At 39.6% G+C, this 20,842-nt stretch overlaps 1 protein-coding gene across 1 annotated transcript in view; it reads left to right on the top strand.

Moving 5' to 3' along the window:
• Positions 1-611: 611 nt before the first annotated feature.
• The window catches only part of PDE4B (phosphodiesterase 4B, cAMP-specific), a 194,121-nt gene continuing 173,890 nt past the window's right edge, over positions 612-20,842 (top strand). Inside the window, exons 1-2 of the mRNA XM_010561519.1 lie at positions 612-653; positions 3,061-3,296. Coding sequence (XP_010559821.1) covers positions 612-653; positions 3,061-3,296 — 278 coding nt within the window. The remainder of the gene's footprint in view (positions 654-3,060; positions 3,297-20,842) is intronic.

Here is a 20,842-nt window from a genome sequence, read left to right as displayed (position 1 = left end):
AGCTGCTCGGCTGTGTTTCATTCCCCTTAGCACGCTTGCTTAGTTCAAAGTGGCTGCAGTGTCACCCTCTAAAGAAGGCTGTAATTTAGTGGCTGAAGTGGTGTGTGCGTGCCCGTGTAATAATAAATAATGTTTGTGAGTTATGATTAAATCTTAGAATTGCATACAAATGCAATTCCTTTTCTGTGAGACCCAGCTCAAGCCATTCTTGGGAGACCTTCTATACTGTACCTCTGAATAGGGCTCATTTAAACAAAACTCTCTGCAAGTACAGCTTGTTAGCTTTGATCCCATATTACTAGACATGTTTCAAGGCTTGCTTAGATTGCAGAGCCTTGTGAATACTGGTTACTTTTAACGTGATTTTACTAAATATTTAATTGTCCTTTCACTAATAGAGAGCTACACTTGCATAACGCGCTGCCAAGTGTTCTATGAAAATGGGCAGCAAGTTATCAATCAGCTGGGATGTTAGCAGTTAGCTCCATAGTTTCTTATCAAAAACAGTTTGTTATTGAAAAATACAATTTTTTTCTTTCAGGTTGCCTGTCTGAAGAAATTGGATTTAACAATAAGAATTTTTTATAACGGGGTGCGCTTTAATCTCAATAATGAAGAAAAGCAGAAGTGTCATGACAGTAACTGCAGATGAGGTAAGTTTCTTCTAAAGGCATGTTTTATTTTCCCCAGTACTTTATGAAAATGAGATAAAAAGTTAGTTTTGTTTTCTTTTGTAAGTGTCAGCTGGTTTTGCTTTGGTTACTCATTGATTTCCTTACAGTTGCTTGCAGCTCATATAATAAGCAGAAAATAAGCCTGGCACATTGAAAAACAAACAAACCAACGCCCATACTGTGAGAAGTTTAGAGGAGACTTAAGCAGAGCATACCCTTTACTGGTCTTGGTCAGTGTAGTGCTGGCAGGCAGCAGGGAACATCTGCATACCTTATGGAAGCTCTGTTCTGGATCCCATCTTGGTGCATGTGCTGTGCTTGTCTACTTACAAGTGTTTCAGCATCTCTTCCACTGTTGTTGCTGAACACCTAATGTGATGATGCATGTGTTATTCCATTACTAGACTTGCTAATCATCATTATAATCCCCTATTAATTAAAATCCAGTTCTCATTCCCTGGAGAAATGTATCAGTTTGTAGTGATGGCATGATAACTGCAGCCTTAATTGTCTTGTTTGTCACAGCTGAGGCTCGCCAAAGGTGGAAAACCACATGGAATGTATATGAAAATACAGTGGAGGAGTGGAACCTAATAGTTAGTGTATCCTATAGCACTCCTTCAATAAGTGTTTCTTTTACACTCTTGGACCACATGTTGCGCTGCTTCATAGTCAGTTTGCCTGAGCTTGATGCTGGGTCCACTCAGTTCTTGCTGATTTTAATGAAAGCAGACATCTGAAATCTAATGGGAAGCTAGAATACTCTGCTGTACATTTCTTAAATAATAACAAAAAAAAATTAAACAGTCTTACAAAGATTATTAATAAAGGCAGGTTAAGTCAGATCCTCATATAGAAGGCACGCTTTCCTTTCTGGGATTCCTAGGAGTATTTTTCACCTGATTTTTTTGCTGTGAAAGAGTAGGGTTTGGATCACTGAAGATCTCTAGCATATTTTTGGAAACACAGCATGCCAAACATTTTATGCTTCCAGCTAGGTCTTTATGATTTTGATGCCTTAATAACTTCATGAATCTGCACCAGCATGCCTCATAGCACTTCAGGCTACATACAAGGAGTAAAGTAGCTGTGGGCCGTGTTGTTTCTTGTCTGGATGCTTCTCATGGTTGTAGGATGGGCAAGCAAGTAGGCAAAGTTAAGGAAACTGGTAGTATGCCTGCCTTTCACCAGTTTTGCCTTTCCTTCCCATGTTGAGATTTCTTGCTGAGGTAAGAGAGTAGGAAGTACCACAGAGTTGACTACTTTAATAGTCTCATGACAATGGAGAACATATTTTCCGTTAGAAACTATGAGGCAATGGAGGACTCATGCTACTTGCATTTGTTCATGAAGGACCTAATAACTGATTATGGAAAATCAAACCACTCTTTTTTTAAGTCACTCAGTGCTGGCTGGGAGACCGCAGCGGTAGCAGTTTGGAGGGAAAGTGAACCAAGGGATTTGGGGAGGCTGTAAAGTGGGCTTGGAAAGGTCTGCGAAGGGTGGAGAGAGCAGGCCGGAGATCAAAATTCAGGAGCAGGTAGAAGAAGAGGAAAAATGTAGAGCGGTTGCCATAGATTATATATATACCGATTATAATAATCTTCCAGCTTCTACTGGTAGCTCATCACATGCAATACAGAAGTATTCTCGTTGATATTGGGCAACTATATTTGACTAGCTAAATTCTCTGAGTAAGACCAAAACTGACAATCCTCTGGCAGTGCTGTTCTGCTATGAGAGAACTTCTGGCTTGGGTTTCAGAAGACTTGACAGCCAGTTCTGTGATCATGGTGATGTTTTTAAGTAAAAATTGCTAGAAACTAGAAGAGGAAAAACTGCTTGAACTGATTAAAACCTTTTTTTGAGACTACTTCTACTAGCAATGCCAGACATAGGGTAGGGTAGCCTAGCCAGGAGTTCCTCTCACTGAATAGCTTTTGGATGATTCAGGATGTGCCTAAGTCCAGTATTCTTGGCACCTTTCTCTGACTGGTGATTCCTCAAAAAAAGTGGCAAACCAATGTGGTTGTGCTGTGCAGAGAAATGATACTTTAGATGGATGTTGAGTAGAATGTTCTCTGAAAAAGTTTAAAATATCAAAAGTTTAACGTATCGCCAAGGTGACCTGGATTATTGAAGTGTTCAATTAGATTAGAATTAGCTGTTGAATTTAGCTTCGACAAGTTATGAGTGAATTTTCAAGTTCATTCATAACTTGATAAAATAACAGTGCAGCGCAGTCAGACTCTGCTAAGATTTCATCATACAGTTATCTTTTGTGAGTAGCTATGGCTGTAGAACAAAAATTGTATGTGTTTTATCCTCATGTAGGAAAATGTTTGTTTGCAGAACTTTGTTTGCAGTGGCTTTTCTGTCTTTGCAGAATGCTCTGGATTACCTGGAGTGTGGGCTGAGTAAGTCCTATAGTACTTCCAGCCATGCTTTGGGCATAGACCTCTGGAGAGGAAGAAGATGTTGTTCTGGTAATTTGCAGTTACCACCACTATCGCAAAGACAAACAGAAAAAGCAAGGACACCCGACAGAGACATTGTCTGTAGACCAACAACTCTGCCTTTGTTGACACCTCCAAGTATTGCAATCACCACTTACCAAGACTGGTAGGTTATTTCCCTTTGTTATGAATCTTACGCAGTTGGGGTTTTTAGTTTGTTTTGCTTTGTTTTCTGGTTTGGGGTTGTGGTTTTTTTCTTTTTTTTTTTTCTTTTTTTGAAAGGCACTAGATAATCATCTTCTATGTATCAATATTGTTGATGTCTATCAGTTGGTGTATCATGGATATAAATTTACAAAGTAATTGTCTTTTTTTGAAATTCTACTTCTGTTAAAACCTCTTCTGTTCACTTTTTTTGTGCATCTTCATGAAAATTTTGTTGTAAATTCTGATCTTGGCCAGAGGATTTGTGTTACTAGCTTTCCACCCACAGAAGAGTTCAGGATGATGGTAGACTCTTCTACAGCAGATTGAGGAAAAAGGGTTTAGTTCTCTGGCTGTTTCCTGTCCAAGTGTTAGCAGAAAGGCTTGGAAAAGCGTTTGAATCTGATGTTAAGCTCAAGAAAAGTCCCAAAGAAACTGTCAGAGAGCTGATTAAAAGGGGATTGCTAAGAGGTGAGTTCCAAAACAGAAACTGAATGTTAAGTGCCAAACATGGAAATTCATCTAGGGGGAGGAGAGGAAGACAAAGCCCAGAGTGTTCATGCGTTGGAATTGCAATGGTAGATTTTAATGGCAAAATAAGGTTAGATGTCCAGCTTGCCGTATGAATCTTGAAATGTCATTGCAATGTAACCTTAAAACCTGTACTTTAAACTTCAGATTTCAAGTGTGCTTTTGATTCTAGTTTTTTAAATACTCCATTCTCAATTTCATTTGCTGGCTGCAAGACATGTTCACATCATTATTTCCAAGTCTGAATCTGGTTTTAGCTTCTGTTAAGCTCAGCACTCTTCAAAGCTGGCATTTCAGTTTGCATTTGAACAATTAGAGAGGACATCCTAAATTCATTTGTTAGAGTCCTTTAAAAAGTTTTGCTACTGAAAATAGTTTTTTTTAAGCTATGCACTTGAATAGATACAGAAATCAAGGAAGAATTAGCAGGAGCTTTTGTTCAATTTTTGCATTTAATTGCTGTGGATAAATTTAACAAAATGAGTTATCTAATTTCAGATGGGTTGTGAATTTTGACAATAAAAGGGTTGGTTTACCTTTATGAGCATTTTATGAGTGTTGCCTGTTGTGTATCTGCAGCAATTTATTATCTTGACTGCCAGACAATTGAGTGCCTACTCATAAGATGTGCTTTTAAGAATGACTTAGTTCTGCTCTTTGACTACACCTTCATACACAATTTAGGAAAATGCAAGGAATTGCAATGGATTTATCATTAGTTTCCCTTGTAACACAAGGGGGCATTGCTGCTCCTCATTTCCATTACAGCAGAATCAATATGTGTATTGTGTCGCACAACATGTATTTTTCTTGAAGGGTATGCCAGTCAAAGAGAAAACACTTGTAAGTGGTACTCAGGTTACTGCTATTTCTTTACTGCTGTTAATCTCTTGTAAGTGAGCAGATAGCTTCTGACTTCTCTGTTTTGCTTGAATCTATCATACCTGTTTATAGCCATATAGCGAGTTTGGCGTTGCTGGTTAGTGTGACCGTGATGCAGAGTGCTGTTCCAACACATGGTTACGTAGGCATCTTTGCACCCCCTCACCTTTCTGACTTGGGCACCAGTTAAATTGACTGCTCTTACAGCTGGGCAGGAAATTGGTCTAATCTTTCCCATTTTCTGTTTAAGTTCTAGTCATCAAGGGCTTTTGACAAGTTTAGCAGTGTTCTCTACCCCATGCCAGGCAGTTCCTTACCTACGCAATCTTCAGTGTCTCGAGGCCTGACCATGATCTCGGGGAGCACAGTCATGATCCAGATTTTTTTGTGTAGGAGCAGTGCAAGCGGGATCTGGTCCCCAAGCTGTTTGGGCTTCTATATTGTGATTCAGTTCTGCATGAAATATACCCCAGATGCAGGTTATATTTGTGTAAGCCCAGTATGTGCCATTCTGTTGAAACAGCTTTGAAATGATATGAGCATTAAGAGACTCAGTGAGTGGGCAATAAAGTGATAGGAAAATTTCAGTGTGGCTAAATACAAAGTGATATATCTGAGCAAGAAAGAATTGTAGCTGCAAAACGATATTGCTACTCAGGAGCAAGATTCTGGGTATAAGATAGAATCATAGGATGGTTTGGCTTGGAAAGGACCTTAAAAGATCATGTAGTTCCAACCCCCCTGCCATGGGCAGGGACACCTTCCACTAGACCAGGTTGCTCTAAGCCCCATCCAACCTGGCCTTGGACACTTCCAGGGATTGGGGTATCCACAACCTCTCTGGGCAACCTGTTCCAGTGCCTCACCACCCTCACAGTGAAGAGTTTCTTCCTTACATCTAATCTAAATCTACCCTCTTTCAGTTTAAAACTGCTACCCTTGTCCTATCACTACATGCCCTTGTAAGAAGTCCCTCTCCAGCTTTCTTGTTAGGACCCCTTTAGGTACTGGCAGGCTGCTCTGAGGTCTCCACAGAGTCTTCTCTTCTCCAGGCTGAACAAGCCCAACTCTCTCAGCCTGTCCTCACAGGAGAGGTGCTCCAGCCCTCCGATCATCTTCGTGGACCTCCTGTGGACTTGCTTGAGCAGGTCCATGTCCTTCTGATGTTGGGGCCCCCAGAGCTGAACGCAGGACTGCAGGTGGGGTCTCACGAGAGTGGAGTAGAGGGGGGGAATCGCCTCCCTCGACCTGCTGCTGGTCACGCTTCTTTTGATGCAGCCCAGGATACGGCTGGCCTTCTGGGCTACAAGTGCACATTGCCAGATCGTGTGGAGCTTCTCGTCAACCAACACCCCCGAGTCCTTCTCCTCAGGGCTGCTCTAAGTCCTCTCCTCGCCCAGCCTGTATTTGTGTCCAATAGAATTGCAAGTTCAGTGCTTATTAATGGTCAAAAAATCAAATTAATTGTTAAAGATTTGAAGGAAAAGAGTAGTGGATAAAATACAGAACATCAGGATGCCATGGTAGGAACCCATTACTTGGTCAAATGTTGAATATAGTGTACAGTACTGGTCCTTCCTCTCAAAAAAGGGTATAATAGAACTAAAAAGTGTTAAAGGCCTCTAAGATGATTCAAACATAAGGAACAGGTTCTGCACTGGGATTGACCAAGGAGGTTCAAACTCTTCAGCATGGAAAAGACACAGCTGAGCAAAGGGATAGGACTGAGATCTTTCAAATAGTATGAAGAGAAGAGGTTGTTGATCTATTGCTTATTGTCCCTTCCAGTATGAGAAAAAGGGGGCATCAAATAAGTTGGTATGGCCGGCATGAAGCAAGTCCAAGGAGGTGGTTCTTCATGTGGTTTGTAGTTATGCTGTGGAACTTTGTGCCGTAGGATACTGTAGGTTCTTGGAGTTTGAACAGGCTCCAGGGAAAGCTAAAGAGATCCTTGGAGGAGTAATCTGTTGTGGCTTCCTTCTGAATGCATAAACTCCATCCCTTGTTCAGCTTCTAAGCTGCAAGTTGTTTAGGAGTGGGAAAATATCTGAGGGGAAGTATCATACATGTTTGCTTCCTGTTCCTTTCTGTTCTGTGCTTTTTAATATCTTGTGGGAGACAAGATCATGGGCTAGATGTACTACTGGCCTGACCAGTAAGACCATTTATAAATCTGGTGGGTTTTTTCACCTCTCTTTATGGGTCTTTTTCCTTGGAGCTTTAATAAAAATGCTGAAGCCACAGGCAGAAAATTAACATGTTTTAAGCTATCAGGGCAGGGAAAAAAGCCTTTACCTGTAGGGAGCCTAATGTCATTAAACATTGTAAATCTCAGACTGGAACGGGGAAGAGGATGTTCCTTGTGAAAAGAGTATTCCACTCTTAGTTCTATAGTTCCATAGGCTTATAGGATAATTCAGGCTGGAAGGGACCTTTGCTCAAAGTGAGGTCAGCTGTGAGGTCAGACCAGGTTGTTCAGGGGGCTTTATCTAGTCTGACCTTGAAAACCTCCAAGGATGGAGACTTCACATCCTCTTTGGGCACCCCATTCTGCTGCATGACTGTCCTCAACTCAGAAAAAAGTCTCTGTATGTCTGGTCAGAATCTCTCTTGATTTGTCTTCTGCCAGTTGTCTTGTGTTTCCTAGAGTTTCAGTGGAAGCTAATGGTGGTGTGCTGTTCCTTGGAAGTGTGGCGTGTATCTTTGTTAGTCCGCAAATCTACCCCATTAATGCAGCACTGAATATTCAGGTTGCATTACTTTAGGCCCCTGTCTCCGGGCTATGGAAATTGTTCGGTAGATTTATTCCCTGCATTTAGCTTCAGGATGCAGAGGTTTCCTGACCTTTGTTTATGTTCCCAAAGGTAGACAGTCTTGCTACAGCTTGTACAAGATCAAGTTCATTGGTACTGTTAAGGCAGTGGAGTTAGTGAATCATGCAAAAGAAAACTCTTCACTGAGATTTAAATCATCATTTGGGGTCCACACAACTAAAATGCATAAGTAATGTAAGGTCCAGATTTAGGTTTTCTGTAAGGTAAATCATTATGTGTCCAATATAAATTGTTTAACATTCACTTGGTATGGTGTTTTTTTCCTGAGGGTCCATAGAGTTGTAGCTGAGAGATGCTTTCTACAAGAGATCAACAGGACTCATTCAGAAGCGTGTAGGTTTACCCCAGCTTTCCGTAATCTATTTCTGTCCATATGAAACCCCAAAGGCAGATGTGAAACACCTCATTATTATGACATGAAACATGATTCCTAGAAATAATGCCTTTATTTCATTTGTCTGGTGTGCATAGTAGTTATCATCTTTTTTTGTAATGACTGTAAGATTGTTAAAGAGCTTCCTAGCAATTTCATGATGACAGTTGACTTCTCATGCTGATGTACAGGTGCCTCATTACACTGTTATATTTAGTGTATATTCAGAAACGCATACAAAACTTCTATAAGGGATACGGTCTCTTTTACTAGGGCAGGTAGGGTGGAAGTGAGGCTTTCCGTGGGCATTTCATACTGAACAAAGAAGTCGCTTCAGTTTGGGGTTTTGTCTCCTATTTGTGCAAGCCATTGTAGTCTTTGTAGAAATTTATCATCTTAACCAGAAAAACAATAATGAAGTTTCTGGAGAGGCAGGGATAAATCAGAACCCGATCCCAGAGGATTGCTCTGAACTGTAAGGTGCAAAAGCTCTGCCTCTGTTGGGGATATTTCTGTTTTCTCCTGTTAACTTGATTAAATCCATGGGGAAACTCTCGTTGTGTGTACTTGGGGTGTGCATTCTGCTGAGCCATTCTTCCAGTTCTTCCATTTCCTGTTAGCACAAAATCTCCACTATAGGCTCATTATTTATCTTCTTATTGTTCTTGTGTTGGAATACTGTTTTGCTCTCTTCCGAATGGTTTATTTAGGCTTACTCTGATCTCCATTGCTCCAAAGCATTTCACTGTTTGTGCTCTGTATTGAGCAGAATGCCAAATGGCAAATATTTCTGTTATCAACTGAGATTTCTAAACTGAGAACCTGGAAGAGAGTTTATGTATAATAATATATCTGTGGTTCTTCCTGGAGCAATGTAGGAGATGCCACATCTGTGAAACACAATGCTTCCCACTACTACCCATGCATCTTGCACAGCTCTGTATGTTACCAAGCTCTTTGCTAAACCTTACCTATCAATGGAGAATATAGTCAGATTATACTACAACAGCTTCAGTACTTTGCTTTCTTTTAAAAATATTGTTCCTTATTGGTTAGGTGAAAATTGGTGCTACCATCACTGAAATGGTACAAAATTCAACCTGCAACATCAGCACTGTACTACAGACTATGTCCTAAGAATGCACTGATTGTGGAAATTTTGCTGTTCCTGGGGTTGCAGTAACTGTGGTTTGAAGAAAAAAGTAACAGAATTCAAATACAGAACATATTATTTGGGAGGGGTAGAGGAAAATAAACCTATTCCTTCTGTAAGTAGTATTTCTGCCACATTTTTTTTCAGAAATCACCTTAAATTTAACTTCCAGTGCTAATACAAAAGAACTATGAGAGACTGAGCCATGACTTACAAAAATATTTTAACTTAAGATACATGGGAACCTAAAAAATAAAGCTGCTTCTGAGGTTGGTTTTTTTTGTTTTCTTTGTGGTGGTTTTTTTTCCCCATTTTTTTTTTTATTAGAACTCTGTTTTCTTGAGACCCGTGCTGATCTGACAAGATCTGTAACCAGCAAAGAAAAAATGGGCAGGCTGACTCCAAAGCAATAATTCCAAGCCAGCTGCAATGTAATAATATTTTGTGTGAAAATAGCAAGGCAGTACACATATAAAATAGCTTTCATGAATCATGCAAGGGAAGAGGTATACAGGATATGGATCTTCAAGTGGCAGTCTGAATGTAGAAGTCTTATAAGTTTCCTGTGCACAAATTTTGTCTGTATTTTCATAAACGCTGTTAAAATGTTTTCCACAATCCTGGTCCATATTTTATAACTAAAGCTTTGTGATAATAAATCCAGGCAAGAGGGAAGACTGAGGGTATGAAGAATATATTTGTAACTACACTTACAGCATCCCAAATACTTCTCTTACCCTATTTTTTGATACTTGGCAGCTCCTGGGTTAGGTTTGCCAGCTAGCTTCTGGTTTACACCATTTCGACACATTTGTCTCAGGTCTATGGAGTCATTTTGACAGTTTTGCATCAAGTTTCTGTGTTGAAACAAAAATAAGTTCTATGATGAGTCCCGAAGTGTAAGGAAATAAAGGCCTTAAGAATTCTCTTAAGAGTTGATATGGTTAATATTAAATATAGTAAGGAGTGCACTTTTTCAGGGCATAGAGATTCTGTTAAACATTTAGACTGGTATTAAATGCTGTATTGAAATATGTGCATTGCTAATTGTCCAATGCAAAAGCTACCTCACTCTTCTGCGGGAGCAAAATGAGAGCTCGCTAGGTTTGAAGGAAGTTGTCTGCTAACAGAGTTGGTTGCTATTTGAGTCACATTCTTGCCGCTTACTAAAAAAAATAACCATGAGTCTGTCTTTGCTTTTTAAGATTATTTTTTACAGCATTCATAATTAATCAGCAAACTCTAGTGTTTTGTGTGTTTGTGAGCTTGCTATGTTATTGCTAGTCATTTGTCAGTGACCAGGTTTATAGCTTGCTTGCTTGCTTCTGAAATAATTTTATTGTGCAGGTTGGTGGTCAGAATCTAAAAAGAAAATATTAAGGGGTTGATCCTGTTTTCCATGTCCATCTGAAAAACTTCCTGAAGTTGGGGTGTGCAAAGAAGGGTGTGTGATTGCATTACTGCATTCTGAAGTGTGCGTGCACGGCGAGGGCTGGTGCGTGTATGTAGTGTCAATCTATGCTTGTAGTACTGCACGTTGTTCTCCAGATGGTGATCGTGGGCAAGCAAATTAGATGCAACATTAAAAACAACGCAAAACAAAAATCAGTACAATTTTAGGCCACTGAGTCTGAGACCAAACCGTCAGCAGAAATGCTGACTTCAGCTAGGGCCAGCTTGTAGCTGCTGTGAAGCTGCTAGGCTGGTGGTAATTAATTGAGGGATAGATATGGAAAGTTAGAATGAAAAAGGAGGATGGTGATTTGCACGAAGGATTAAAAAGGATAATAAAACTGTAGTCAGGCTAGTAAACTAAGCAGAAGGTAATATGCCCAGTCACTCCTTTACATATTTGAAATCTGTAAATCCCATGGAATGAAAGGAAATATTTAGGGTAATAGGAAGCTTAAGTAGGAACAGTGGAAGGAAAACCAGAAATTCAGAGGGAGTAATGCTGTTTTGGAGAAGCGTGGGGCTTTTTTGTTTTGTTTTTTTAAACGTTGTTGCAGACAGTGGGATAATACCCTGTGAAATAGGTTGAAGTCTTATTTCTTAGATCATTTCAAATTCAGCTAGATAAGAACTGAAGAAATATGCTGCAGGCTTGGAATAGAAAAAAAATAGATGAACTGGTTTCCCATATGATGTGAAAACTAAGAACCTAGGAGGAAAAAAAACCCTTAAAAACATGTTTTTGATTTTTATACCTATATTTAAAATTATTTAAATCACAGAATGGTTGAAGTTGGAAGGGACTGCTGGATGTCATCTGGTCCAAAACGTTTATTAAATTGCATCAGTTTTTGTTGTAATAAAGCAGGATCAATTTTTCTGACTGAACATGCTTCCTGTATTTCAAAAGCCTGTACTGCATTTCTGTGGGGCATTTACTTACCTTGAGAAAGGAGGTCAACTGTATTCGTCATAACATCTCATATATTCTATGGGGAAAATAGTTTTTAATTACACTGTGCTGTTTCTGGAAAAAGTATGTGATAGTTTAGTTTTGAAAATCAGGCTTAACTATGATTTGTCCTAAGTTTCCTAACAATATGAAAGATGTAGAGAGTATTGAAGAGTATTAGATCTGGAAACAGTCCTAAACGATTTTGTCTGCTCAGTGATTTTGTTTTGTTCTTCAGTAGGTAGAAATATTATCTGGTACGTTCATTTCTGATGCTGAACACTGTAATTGTTAGGAGCTGGGCATGCTGGGGACCCCTCAAGATAGTCTCTGAAAATCTGAAAATGTTCTGTTGTGAGAGAGTTCTTATGTTGCCCACAGGTAGGTCATAAAAATGACATTAAAAAGTTCACTAAGGCTTAAATCTGTTTCAGCTCACCAAGGTAGGAGGCAGGGACTGCTTGTCTAGTATGGGAAGAGGAAATACCTTGAATTTGTTGTCATTGTTGGCCCCCCCCGCTCCAGCTTCATTTTAACACCTCACAAAGATGTGGAGGAAGAAATTTAGATAGTGAGCTAATTTAGAGAAATGCCTTCTCTAAAATTTTGCTACTTTCTCCCTTAGTAAGATGTTCCCACCAGAGAATATCCCATCCTCACGGACCTGTTTGAAGGAATGGTGGTTCTTCCTGACCAGGAACTATGTAGAGTAAAGGGATCAATCAAAGAAACAAACTTAAACCATGATGCTGTCTCGGCACTCACAGTTAGCCAGCTCCCCTGGCTCTGCTACGAGAATGCTGGGTTGTGGGGGGGTTGATGGTGGACCCCTGTCCCCATCTGACATTACACAACAAATCCTGGAGATGTGTTCATAAAAATAAATGGCAAGAATCCTTCATAACAGGAAAAAATGGTGGGCAACCCAAATATATAGGGGTCTCTGCTTGCTTGTTTTATACATAGTACAAATGCAAACCTATCTAAAAAGAAACTGCTGCAGAGATAATTTGTGCTATCTCTGAGTTATCACTGAAGTTACTTTCTCAGCTAAAAATACACAGATAAGTGTTTTGACTGACTATATTTAGACATTGTCTGTTGCTGTCAGTTTTTGAAGCTCTTGGATCTTCTTCTCAGTTGGAATGTTTTTTTATTTTTATGTATTCTAGAAGGCCTAAATAGAATAACTATGATTTATGTGTGGTGTAGTTGGTATAGAGGAATTTTAAGATGAAACATAATATTGGATTAATCATAGCTTTTGAATTAAAAATGTCATTGTTTTATAAATGTCTTTTTGTACATAATTTATATTTTGTTATTGCAATATAATCTTTTTCTTAGTTTGCATTTATTTGATTTGTTAGATTTTAGTCTGCTTACGTGCTCAAAATGATAGCATCCCCTTTTTGTATGAATTGCAAGGTGAGCCCAGTAATTTTATTGAAGGTGATCCTGAAGTTTGGTGCTGCAAGATTTGCTTGGAAATACTAGTCATTCAGAACAGAGGTAGCTGTAGGCACATAAAAAAGGCTTTTAATGATTCAATTATAATTATATACCTTGATCCAGAATGAAATAAGACAGCTTGAAATGTATCTAGAATGGAAAGAAATGAGTCACTGTTAATTAGCAAAAGACAATGAAGCTTCTGAAATATTATGTTCAAACTTCATCTTCCCAAGAATATAAAATAAATGGGAGATTATGGAAATACAGTTGATATAAAAGCTGAACCAGACAAGACTTTGACACAACTTTCTTTTATCTTTAAACTTCTGAGTAATGATAACTTCATCTGAAAGGAAAGATCAAACCCAGTTTGCTTTGTTACCTGGAGAACTACCTTCTGGTTCTCAGCTGATCCATGGCATTAGATAAGTTTTTGTTCAGTATTACCCGTGATGGTTCTGATGGTGGTCTGTTCTGTGCTGTTGTGCAAGCAAAGAAGTTGTTTTAAATTTTGCTGTGAAGGTGAGTGTACCTCTAAAACCCACAACAGAACAAAAGTAAATGTTATGTACATCAAAATGATCTGTCTTTTCCAGTCCCTCCCAGCTTTCTTTCCATGCCTGCTTGCTGGCAGCAGGCAGAGTCGTGCCCCCACAGCACGGTGACCAGCACTGTGTGTGGCATGTGCCTACATGGTTTTTCAGCGATGCCTGAACTATCGCTGGAGCTCTGGAATACGGCGCAGGAGCAAGCGTGAATCCCGGTGCCAGCATACCAATTTGGCTGTGCCACGTGGCCTGCACGCCGTCATATGGCCTCTCATGTCTTACACTGCTGTCAAGCAGTAGAGGAGTAAGCCATGGAGTCTAACATTGTATTTGAGAAGGGATTAGGGAACAGAAAAGATGAGTGTATTTAGGTCGCTCTGGGGCTGGGATGGAACTCTATTTTCCAGCATTGTGCCGTGCCTGTTTAACAGACCACCTGCTTCTGCAGCTCCCACCCTAGATGTTGTGTGTCTGGGAAGCTTAAATGCTTGGAGTTTGATTCCACAGACAAGCAGTCGTCTCCCAGCCAAAATTCAACAAAGTCCACTTATAAATCACATTTCTAAATACTTGTAAGCAAGCTACTAAATCAGTTTACTAACAACAATCAATTATCTCTGATCTGCTGTGAGCGGTTCCTCTGATTGCAAGTCCCCCTTGAGATAGGAGTGTTTCTGTTGTCAGGACAGAATAAACCTATTCACTCTGCCAGTGTTAAACCCTTCGTCCTTGGGTTCAGTTGACTTCAGTGGTTGTGGCTAGTGCCAGACAGAGATGCTAAGGCAGGCCAGTGGAGCCCGCCCTTCATCTCCAGTGATTGCAGTTGTACTGTGTGTCTCGGGGTCTGTGTGTGAGGAGACAGCCTCGCGTGATACGGCTTGTGTTTGTGACTGGTGACTTCTTCTGTGTGTGGATGTAGGAAAGCTGTCCCTGGATGATTCTTCTTGGTTTGTGTTTGCCAGAACATCTCCAGGATAACTGGAAATCAACTCCTCCAAGTACTGACTAATCTCAATAAATTACTTGTGGTCTGTATCTATCTGGCACTGGTGGGTGTCAAATGCCTTTAGACTTTCTCTTATGTGTTTTCAGTAGCTATGTTGTGTCCTCCTGGAGTCTTTTTAAAGTTATTTTTTGTATCAATTCCTTCTTGGGTCCTTTGAACAGAGACCCTGATAACATTGAGAGCATCATTGGAAAGAATTAGACGACCAAGAATGTAGCGTTGTCCTCTGCTGCCGGCCTCAGTCACGTTCTGCAGGTTCTCACCCCAACTGCTGCTCTGGGAGGCTCGTTACCTGTCGTTGGACACTCTCTTTCCATTAAGAAAAACATGAGACTACTTCTATACTTGGACAGGCTACAGCTACCTCCTCTCTTTAACCCTGTTTTTATTGGCACTGGCAGTGCGCTGGTCTCTAGGGTTTTGGCTGTGAATTTATTCCTTTAATTAAACTGTAACGGACAAAGCTGTATGTGAATTCTGACAATTGTGCACAATGCGTTTTCTATTGTTTCCCAGCACCAAAACACGAGGCCCTTGGCAAAGCTGGTGGTTACAACCATGCTGTTGAACAGTAAATGTAGTGAGCTTTACCTGTCTGTGTTGGGGCTTCTCTAGGGAAAAATAACTATAAATAAATGCACATTGTAAACCTGATACTGTTTAATTTGAGTGAGCTGATAAGGTGTAGATCTGAAACATAAAGTAATTAAAATAACTTGCATGCAAACTGGAATGATGTTTTGTCAGTCAACTGCTGCAGACCTAAGAGTCTGGAAGAGCAAGACTAAGATACAAGACCGAAGAAGCAGACTCGGATTAATGGTGAAATTTTCTGTTCCTATTCAGCTGTCACAGGTGGGACCAATAACAGAGAAATATGTTTGCTCATGAAAGTGATTTAAGTCCTTTCTTTGAAAGGAGGAGGAGGAGGGTTGTCCAAGGCTAAGCATTCATTTTTGTACCTTTTCCGTTGCCTGTGTGAGTGGAGATGTTGCCAACCAAACCTAGCTGTAGTTTTTCAGGGGAATGTACGGCAGGATGCAGAAATGTCCTGACAAAGTGGATGCCTGAATTGGTTACATAGGATTCGCTCTTATCAGTAAGAATTTTGCTCTGACAGAACAATGTTGATTTTTTTTTTTCACACTTTTTATTGTATTATGTCATTTTCATTCTAGTTACGTGAAAATTACAGACACTGATATTTGTTTGCCTGTCATATTTAATGAGGAGGTTATCTGTGACTGAAGTACAATGGGTGATACTGGCCAGTAGCTATGGTGCCCATAGCTGCCTCTGGACATGGGCATGGAGGCATCTGCAGAGGCATCTCCGCACAGCGGTGAGCGAAGACCTGATCCTGGCTGTCGAATGCTGGTGACTCATGCGAGATGAGGTGCTTACTCACTGGCACAGACAGGTGCAGCTAATGCTCATCACAGTTGGAGAACACACCACCAAAGGAATAAAACAGCAGCCTGGTGGGAAGTTAGCTAGCCTGTCCAAGCAAATATCTTTCTAGAGATTCCTTCATCCTACGTCTCTGTAGTAGCATAAAGCCTTTTCTCATCACATCGGGTGTAAAGGATTTCTGAAATTGTAAGACTGTTTTGCATTGGCTTCTCTTTTGTCTGGAGTCACCCCAGAGGTCTCTGCCTGTGAAGAATAAGTTGGTTTATTGAATTAATTTGTAAAATATTAATCTATAGCTCTGAAATGAGAAAATAATCGCAAGTAATACAGATTGGTCTGACATATGTGATTACTCACTATGGATAATATAGAAGGCATTTAAATGTTCCCTGAGAAATACTCTAAATCAAGCACAATCAAAGTTGCTAAGGAAATTACCATTACAACTAAGGTATCTTACATCATGCCCCAAGGGCTTATAGTATATAAATTTATTTCCTCATATGTATCTACTAGGAGATGACAACATAAATACCTGTAAGAAAAAAAATGGCATTGTGACATGATAAGGAATTGTACTTTTTTGTTTAAATACTAAAAAGCACAAGGAACTCACATAAATTGTGTCTCCATCTTTCTGTGGTGTGGTTTACTGTGGGGGAAAAAAAAAATGTACCAAATCCAGTTTAAGGACTAAATGGCAGGTGAAAGGCATCAAGCTTGCTCTTACTACTGAATTCTTCATCCATGTTCTGAATGCAAAAAATTTTTCTGTGACAGAGGACACCTTGTAGTGCTCTACTCAAGTGGTACAATGACCTGGTTAACATAGATTACTAATTCAGAGTGAACAGATGAGCATCCCAGCCACTCAAAACTCTCAAGGTACCTTTCTTAAGGATGAAATTCATTTATTTGTGACTAATCTGAAAAGTGTTCTGGATCTTCTTGACCTTGTTAGAGATACTAGATGTTTTAAAGACCTAGAAAATGAAATAATATACAGAGGCTGCAACTGTTGGGTGCTAAACCAAAAACTAGTATACAAGTTGCTTATGGAATGAGGAATAGCCTGTTTGAAAGCGACTGAATGCTAGTGAAATGGGAAGAGCTCAAAAGGTCGCCTTTTATATAGGGTGGGTCCTGTTCAACCTTTGCTAAGCTCATAGATGTGGGTAATTTCTTTGTGCTGGTGTCCTGACTCTCTAAAATAAATAAGGACAGACTTTTCCAGTTGCTTCTTTCTTTTGCAGTTGGCTCAGCTCTTACACTGCAAACCGACGGGTTGCTAGGTACTGTGGTTCTCTCTTCTGTGACTGTTCATAGCGCTCCAAAACATTGCTTCAAAGGCCTATGCAAGAATTACTAGTGTCTGCCCTTCAGAAAATTTCAGAGGCCCCTAGATCTGTGGGAATGGAGATACAACCTATATAATTTTAAACTATTAAATATCAAAAAAACCCGTGTCTTCCAATGGTAATATGAATTGCAGTGAATTGTTGTTGTTATTTTTTTTACCTCCTAAATGTGGGAAATTTGTCATGCAAACCAGTAATTAGTGATATATTTCTGCCTCTCATTCAGCATCTCAGGCTTTGCTCAGCCTTCTATTAAAGAAAACCTTATTAAGGGAGGGTTGAAGAAGTTTACTACATCAGCATATCTTCACAGGTTCCAGATAATATTTCTTTGCTGTTACATTTATATTATTGTTAAGCACTAGGTCTGTATTGCATTTTTTAGAAGCTTGATCACTGTGCTGTGTTGTGGCTTTCCTTTAGTGTGTTGTAGGAAGATATGGCAGATCAAATGCATCTCAAATTAGAATGGTGAATTCTTATTATTCAGACTAAATTACTATTGTAAAGCATCAGAATTTGGTATGATGGTTTAAAATGTCAATCATAGGTATATGTTTAGGTAGAGGCTGTAATCAGATTTGCTGCTACTCTGAGGGAGCTTAAAAGTAAAATTGGGACTAGGATGGGGTAGAATTAACTAATACTGATTCTGCCTCTAATGCGATCAGTAGCACTCATGAGTGGGATGGACATAGTGTTCCTCTTGGTCATGATAGAAAGGAAATAAAGAAGGCATGAAGTACATATTTTTTCATTTCCTTTCATGTCAGTCTCTTCAGCTTATACTCTTCACCTTTCTTTTCCCTTTTTCTCCCCTTCTGTTGTGTCTAGAGAACTAACTCCAGTTAGGAAAGATTTAAGTTCTCCACCACAAACACATGCTTATGTATAACACTGGCTGTACAGCTTTTTTTATTTTCTTGGAATCTTTTCCAGGTTTTAGCAATACTGCATCCAGCTCTTCTTTTCATATCACTGTCACCTTCCCAGCTCTGTCTTACCAGCCGTTGCTCTGACTTAAAGCCTTGGCTGTCATTTCCTATCCTTAGATTTTCGTGCACAGTGACTTCTATTTTCACATCGAAGCACTATTCCTTGGCATCTGTTTTCCTGGCCACTTACTTTTCTACAGCTTCCAGTTCATTGATATATTTTTTTGTCTTGCTCTAAGTTTCCTCCTAGACATTTCTCTTTTGTTTGATTCACTTACCTCCCCCTCGCACCTTTGCCTGTCTCCCATTGCCTGGGTTGCTCTTATTTATTCCCAGCGCTGGCTCATCTCAGCAATTACATCTTCTGCCTTAGGCATCAAACTGAAGATCACATCCATGTCAGACCTGTGACATTTCCACCACGAATTTATTCCCTTCTCTACTGCAGTCTTTTTAACTGAGTTCTTTTCCAGTACAAGTGACTGTTCCCATATTCTTGACTCTCTATTATACCTTCTCATTTCACATGTCTTTATTGGTTTAGGCCAAGAGAAAATTGTCATTTTGTAGCTTTTTTTTCTCCCTTACCTTGGTTTACTTTTCCCCTTTTCCTCAAAATCTTTTTCTTCTGTCCTTTCACAAAAACAGACGTTCATCAGCTGCTCTATTCCTCTAAACTCATCACTTGCTTCAATGACCCAGTTCTAGTTCCAATTTCTAGTCTCCTGCATGATCACTCCTACTCTGATCAACCCTTTTCTTTTATAATGGCAATATGATTTAGCTGACCTGTTGGAGGGGAACAGTGATTTCACTGCCTCCTACTTTGGATCACATTGCCTGTTCATCTCTCTCTGAGCTAATGGAGCTTACTGGCTTCTAGAGTTTCTCTCCTGGAAGTCCATTGTAGATCCTCTCCCAGCCCGTCTTCTACCCTGTACATTTGGCAGATATCCAGATGTTAAGTAGCAGCAGTGCTGTGAGATTCCATAATGTTGCTGGCCCAATAGGTTTTTTTACATCAAATGTGTTCAAATTATGGTCTAAAAGAATGATACTGGCTTCTAATAGTCAGATTCTAAGTCCTTCCCTTGTGCATCCTCAACTATTAATAAAGGTTCTAGAGATGGCCATCTCTCCTGAGTGACCTTTACAATCCTGTGTTTGCACAGATGCCAGGCTTAAACCAAGCAAACACTTGATACGTAGGAGGGACCATCAAAGTCCTTCCAGGACTAACAAGTACAAAGGAACAGATTCTCTTTATTGCTTCGGGAGCACATATTACATGTATGCATTTAGACAGCAAATTGCTTTAACAACAATTAAAAATATGCGGGGGATCTGTGTTTTACATTTTATAATGACTGGCACACATAATAGTCATAATTTTCAAATTGTTTGAAAGCTTGAAAAAGATCTTTATTTTTGCTTTTGAAAACAAAGTACTAGAAGCCAGGATTTGTGAAAAGGAGACTCTCTACTTGGTTAAAAATAAGTTTCACCTACATTTCCTTCCTTTGAAAATGAAGTAAAAGTAGTACCAGCAAACCGCAATCCCTTGAAATAATTTTTCTAATTAATTTGCTGTCAGGTTGGCGTTATCTTTTGGGGATGCCTTGCTAATGTGTATGGATGGAACAATGACCTAAGTAACACAAGGGAGCTTCCTAACTGTTTTTATCTAAATGTGCTTCTAGAGAGTGTGCTGTATGGAAGAATTAACTAATTACTCTGCCACTGACTGAAAGTGCTGTGAAAAGTCAACTAGCCAGTCTTCCTTTCCTACTGCAGCATGTAGGACATTTCACGGTTGCCTCTTCCCTGGCTTTTTATTTAATCCTGGCAATTATGACTTAGAAACAGGTAAATAATAGTGGTACTGTAAAGAAAAAGTATGTATTCTTGTTGCTTAGCAATTGCTTTTAACACAGTGAAGATCAGCCTTTGATGGGGAATTGCATGCTTGAAAAACGTTGTTTACCACCTGTATCAGTTATTCTAATAAAATATATTAAAGTATATTAAAACTTTCCGCAATCCTAGACACTTTGGTAAGCTAGGAAGCTTGCATGAAAACTCACCCCCAAGTATACTTAAACTTTTGATAAATGTCCTTAATTGTCCTTGTTCTTCCAAGCAGTTTCATTTTCCTGCCAGCGCTACCAGGCCCTTTTCTTTAATCATCTCTTCTCCCTCCTCAACTCTTCCTTTGTATTACTGGCCCCTTTTCTGATGAGCTGAAATTACTTGTTGCTCTTGGACTACTGATCCTATTGCACACAATAATCTATATTGATAGACAAATTATTGCATTACACTGTGTTACTGGGATGTTACAGAAGTTCAGGAAAGAGCAAGATGCCTGTTGACCATTTTTGTTTGTATATTAGAGGAACTTCAGTAAACTGGTCCTTGTACCTGGTAGTCTGTCCAGGTGTTCTGGTACCCTAGGTGTTCTGTCTACCATTGCCTCCTGTTGCTTGTGGTAACCTCAGCAAGTACAGCAAAATTCATTTTTCAGAATTACTGCCAAGTTTATTCTGATACCAAGCTTTCATGCCAGTTAGCTCAAGTCTCTTGAGATGTTCCTGTTCTCACCTCTTCTTGGCTTAT

Source organism: Haliaeetus leucocephalus, unplaced genomic scaffold (genome assembly GCF_000737465.1).
Source record: "Haliaeetus leucocephalus isolate CR32 unplaced genomic scaffold, Haliaeetus_leucocephalus-4.0 Scaffold147, whole genome shotgun sequence".
Taxonomy (NCBI): Eukaryota; Metazoa; Chordata; class Aves; order Accipitriformes; family Accipitridae; genus Haliaeetus; species Haliaeetus leucocephalus.
Note: the sequence above shows the minus strand (reverse complement) of the source record. Positions and strands in the feature narration are given on the sequence as shown.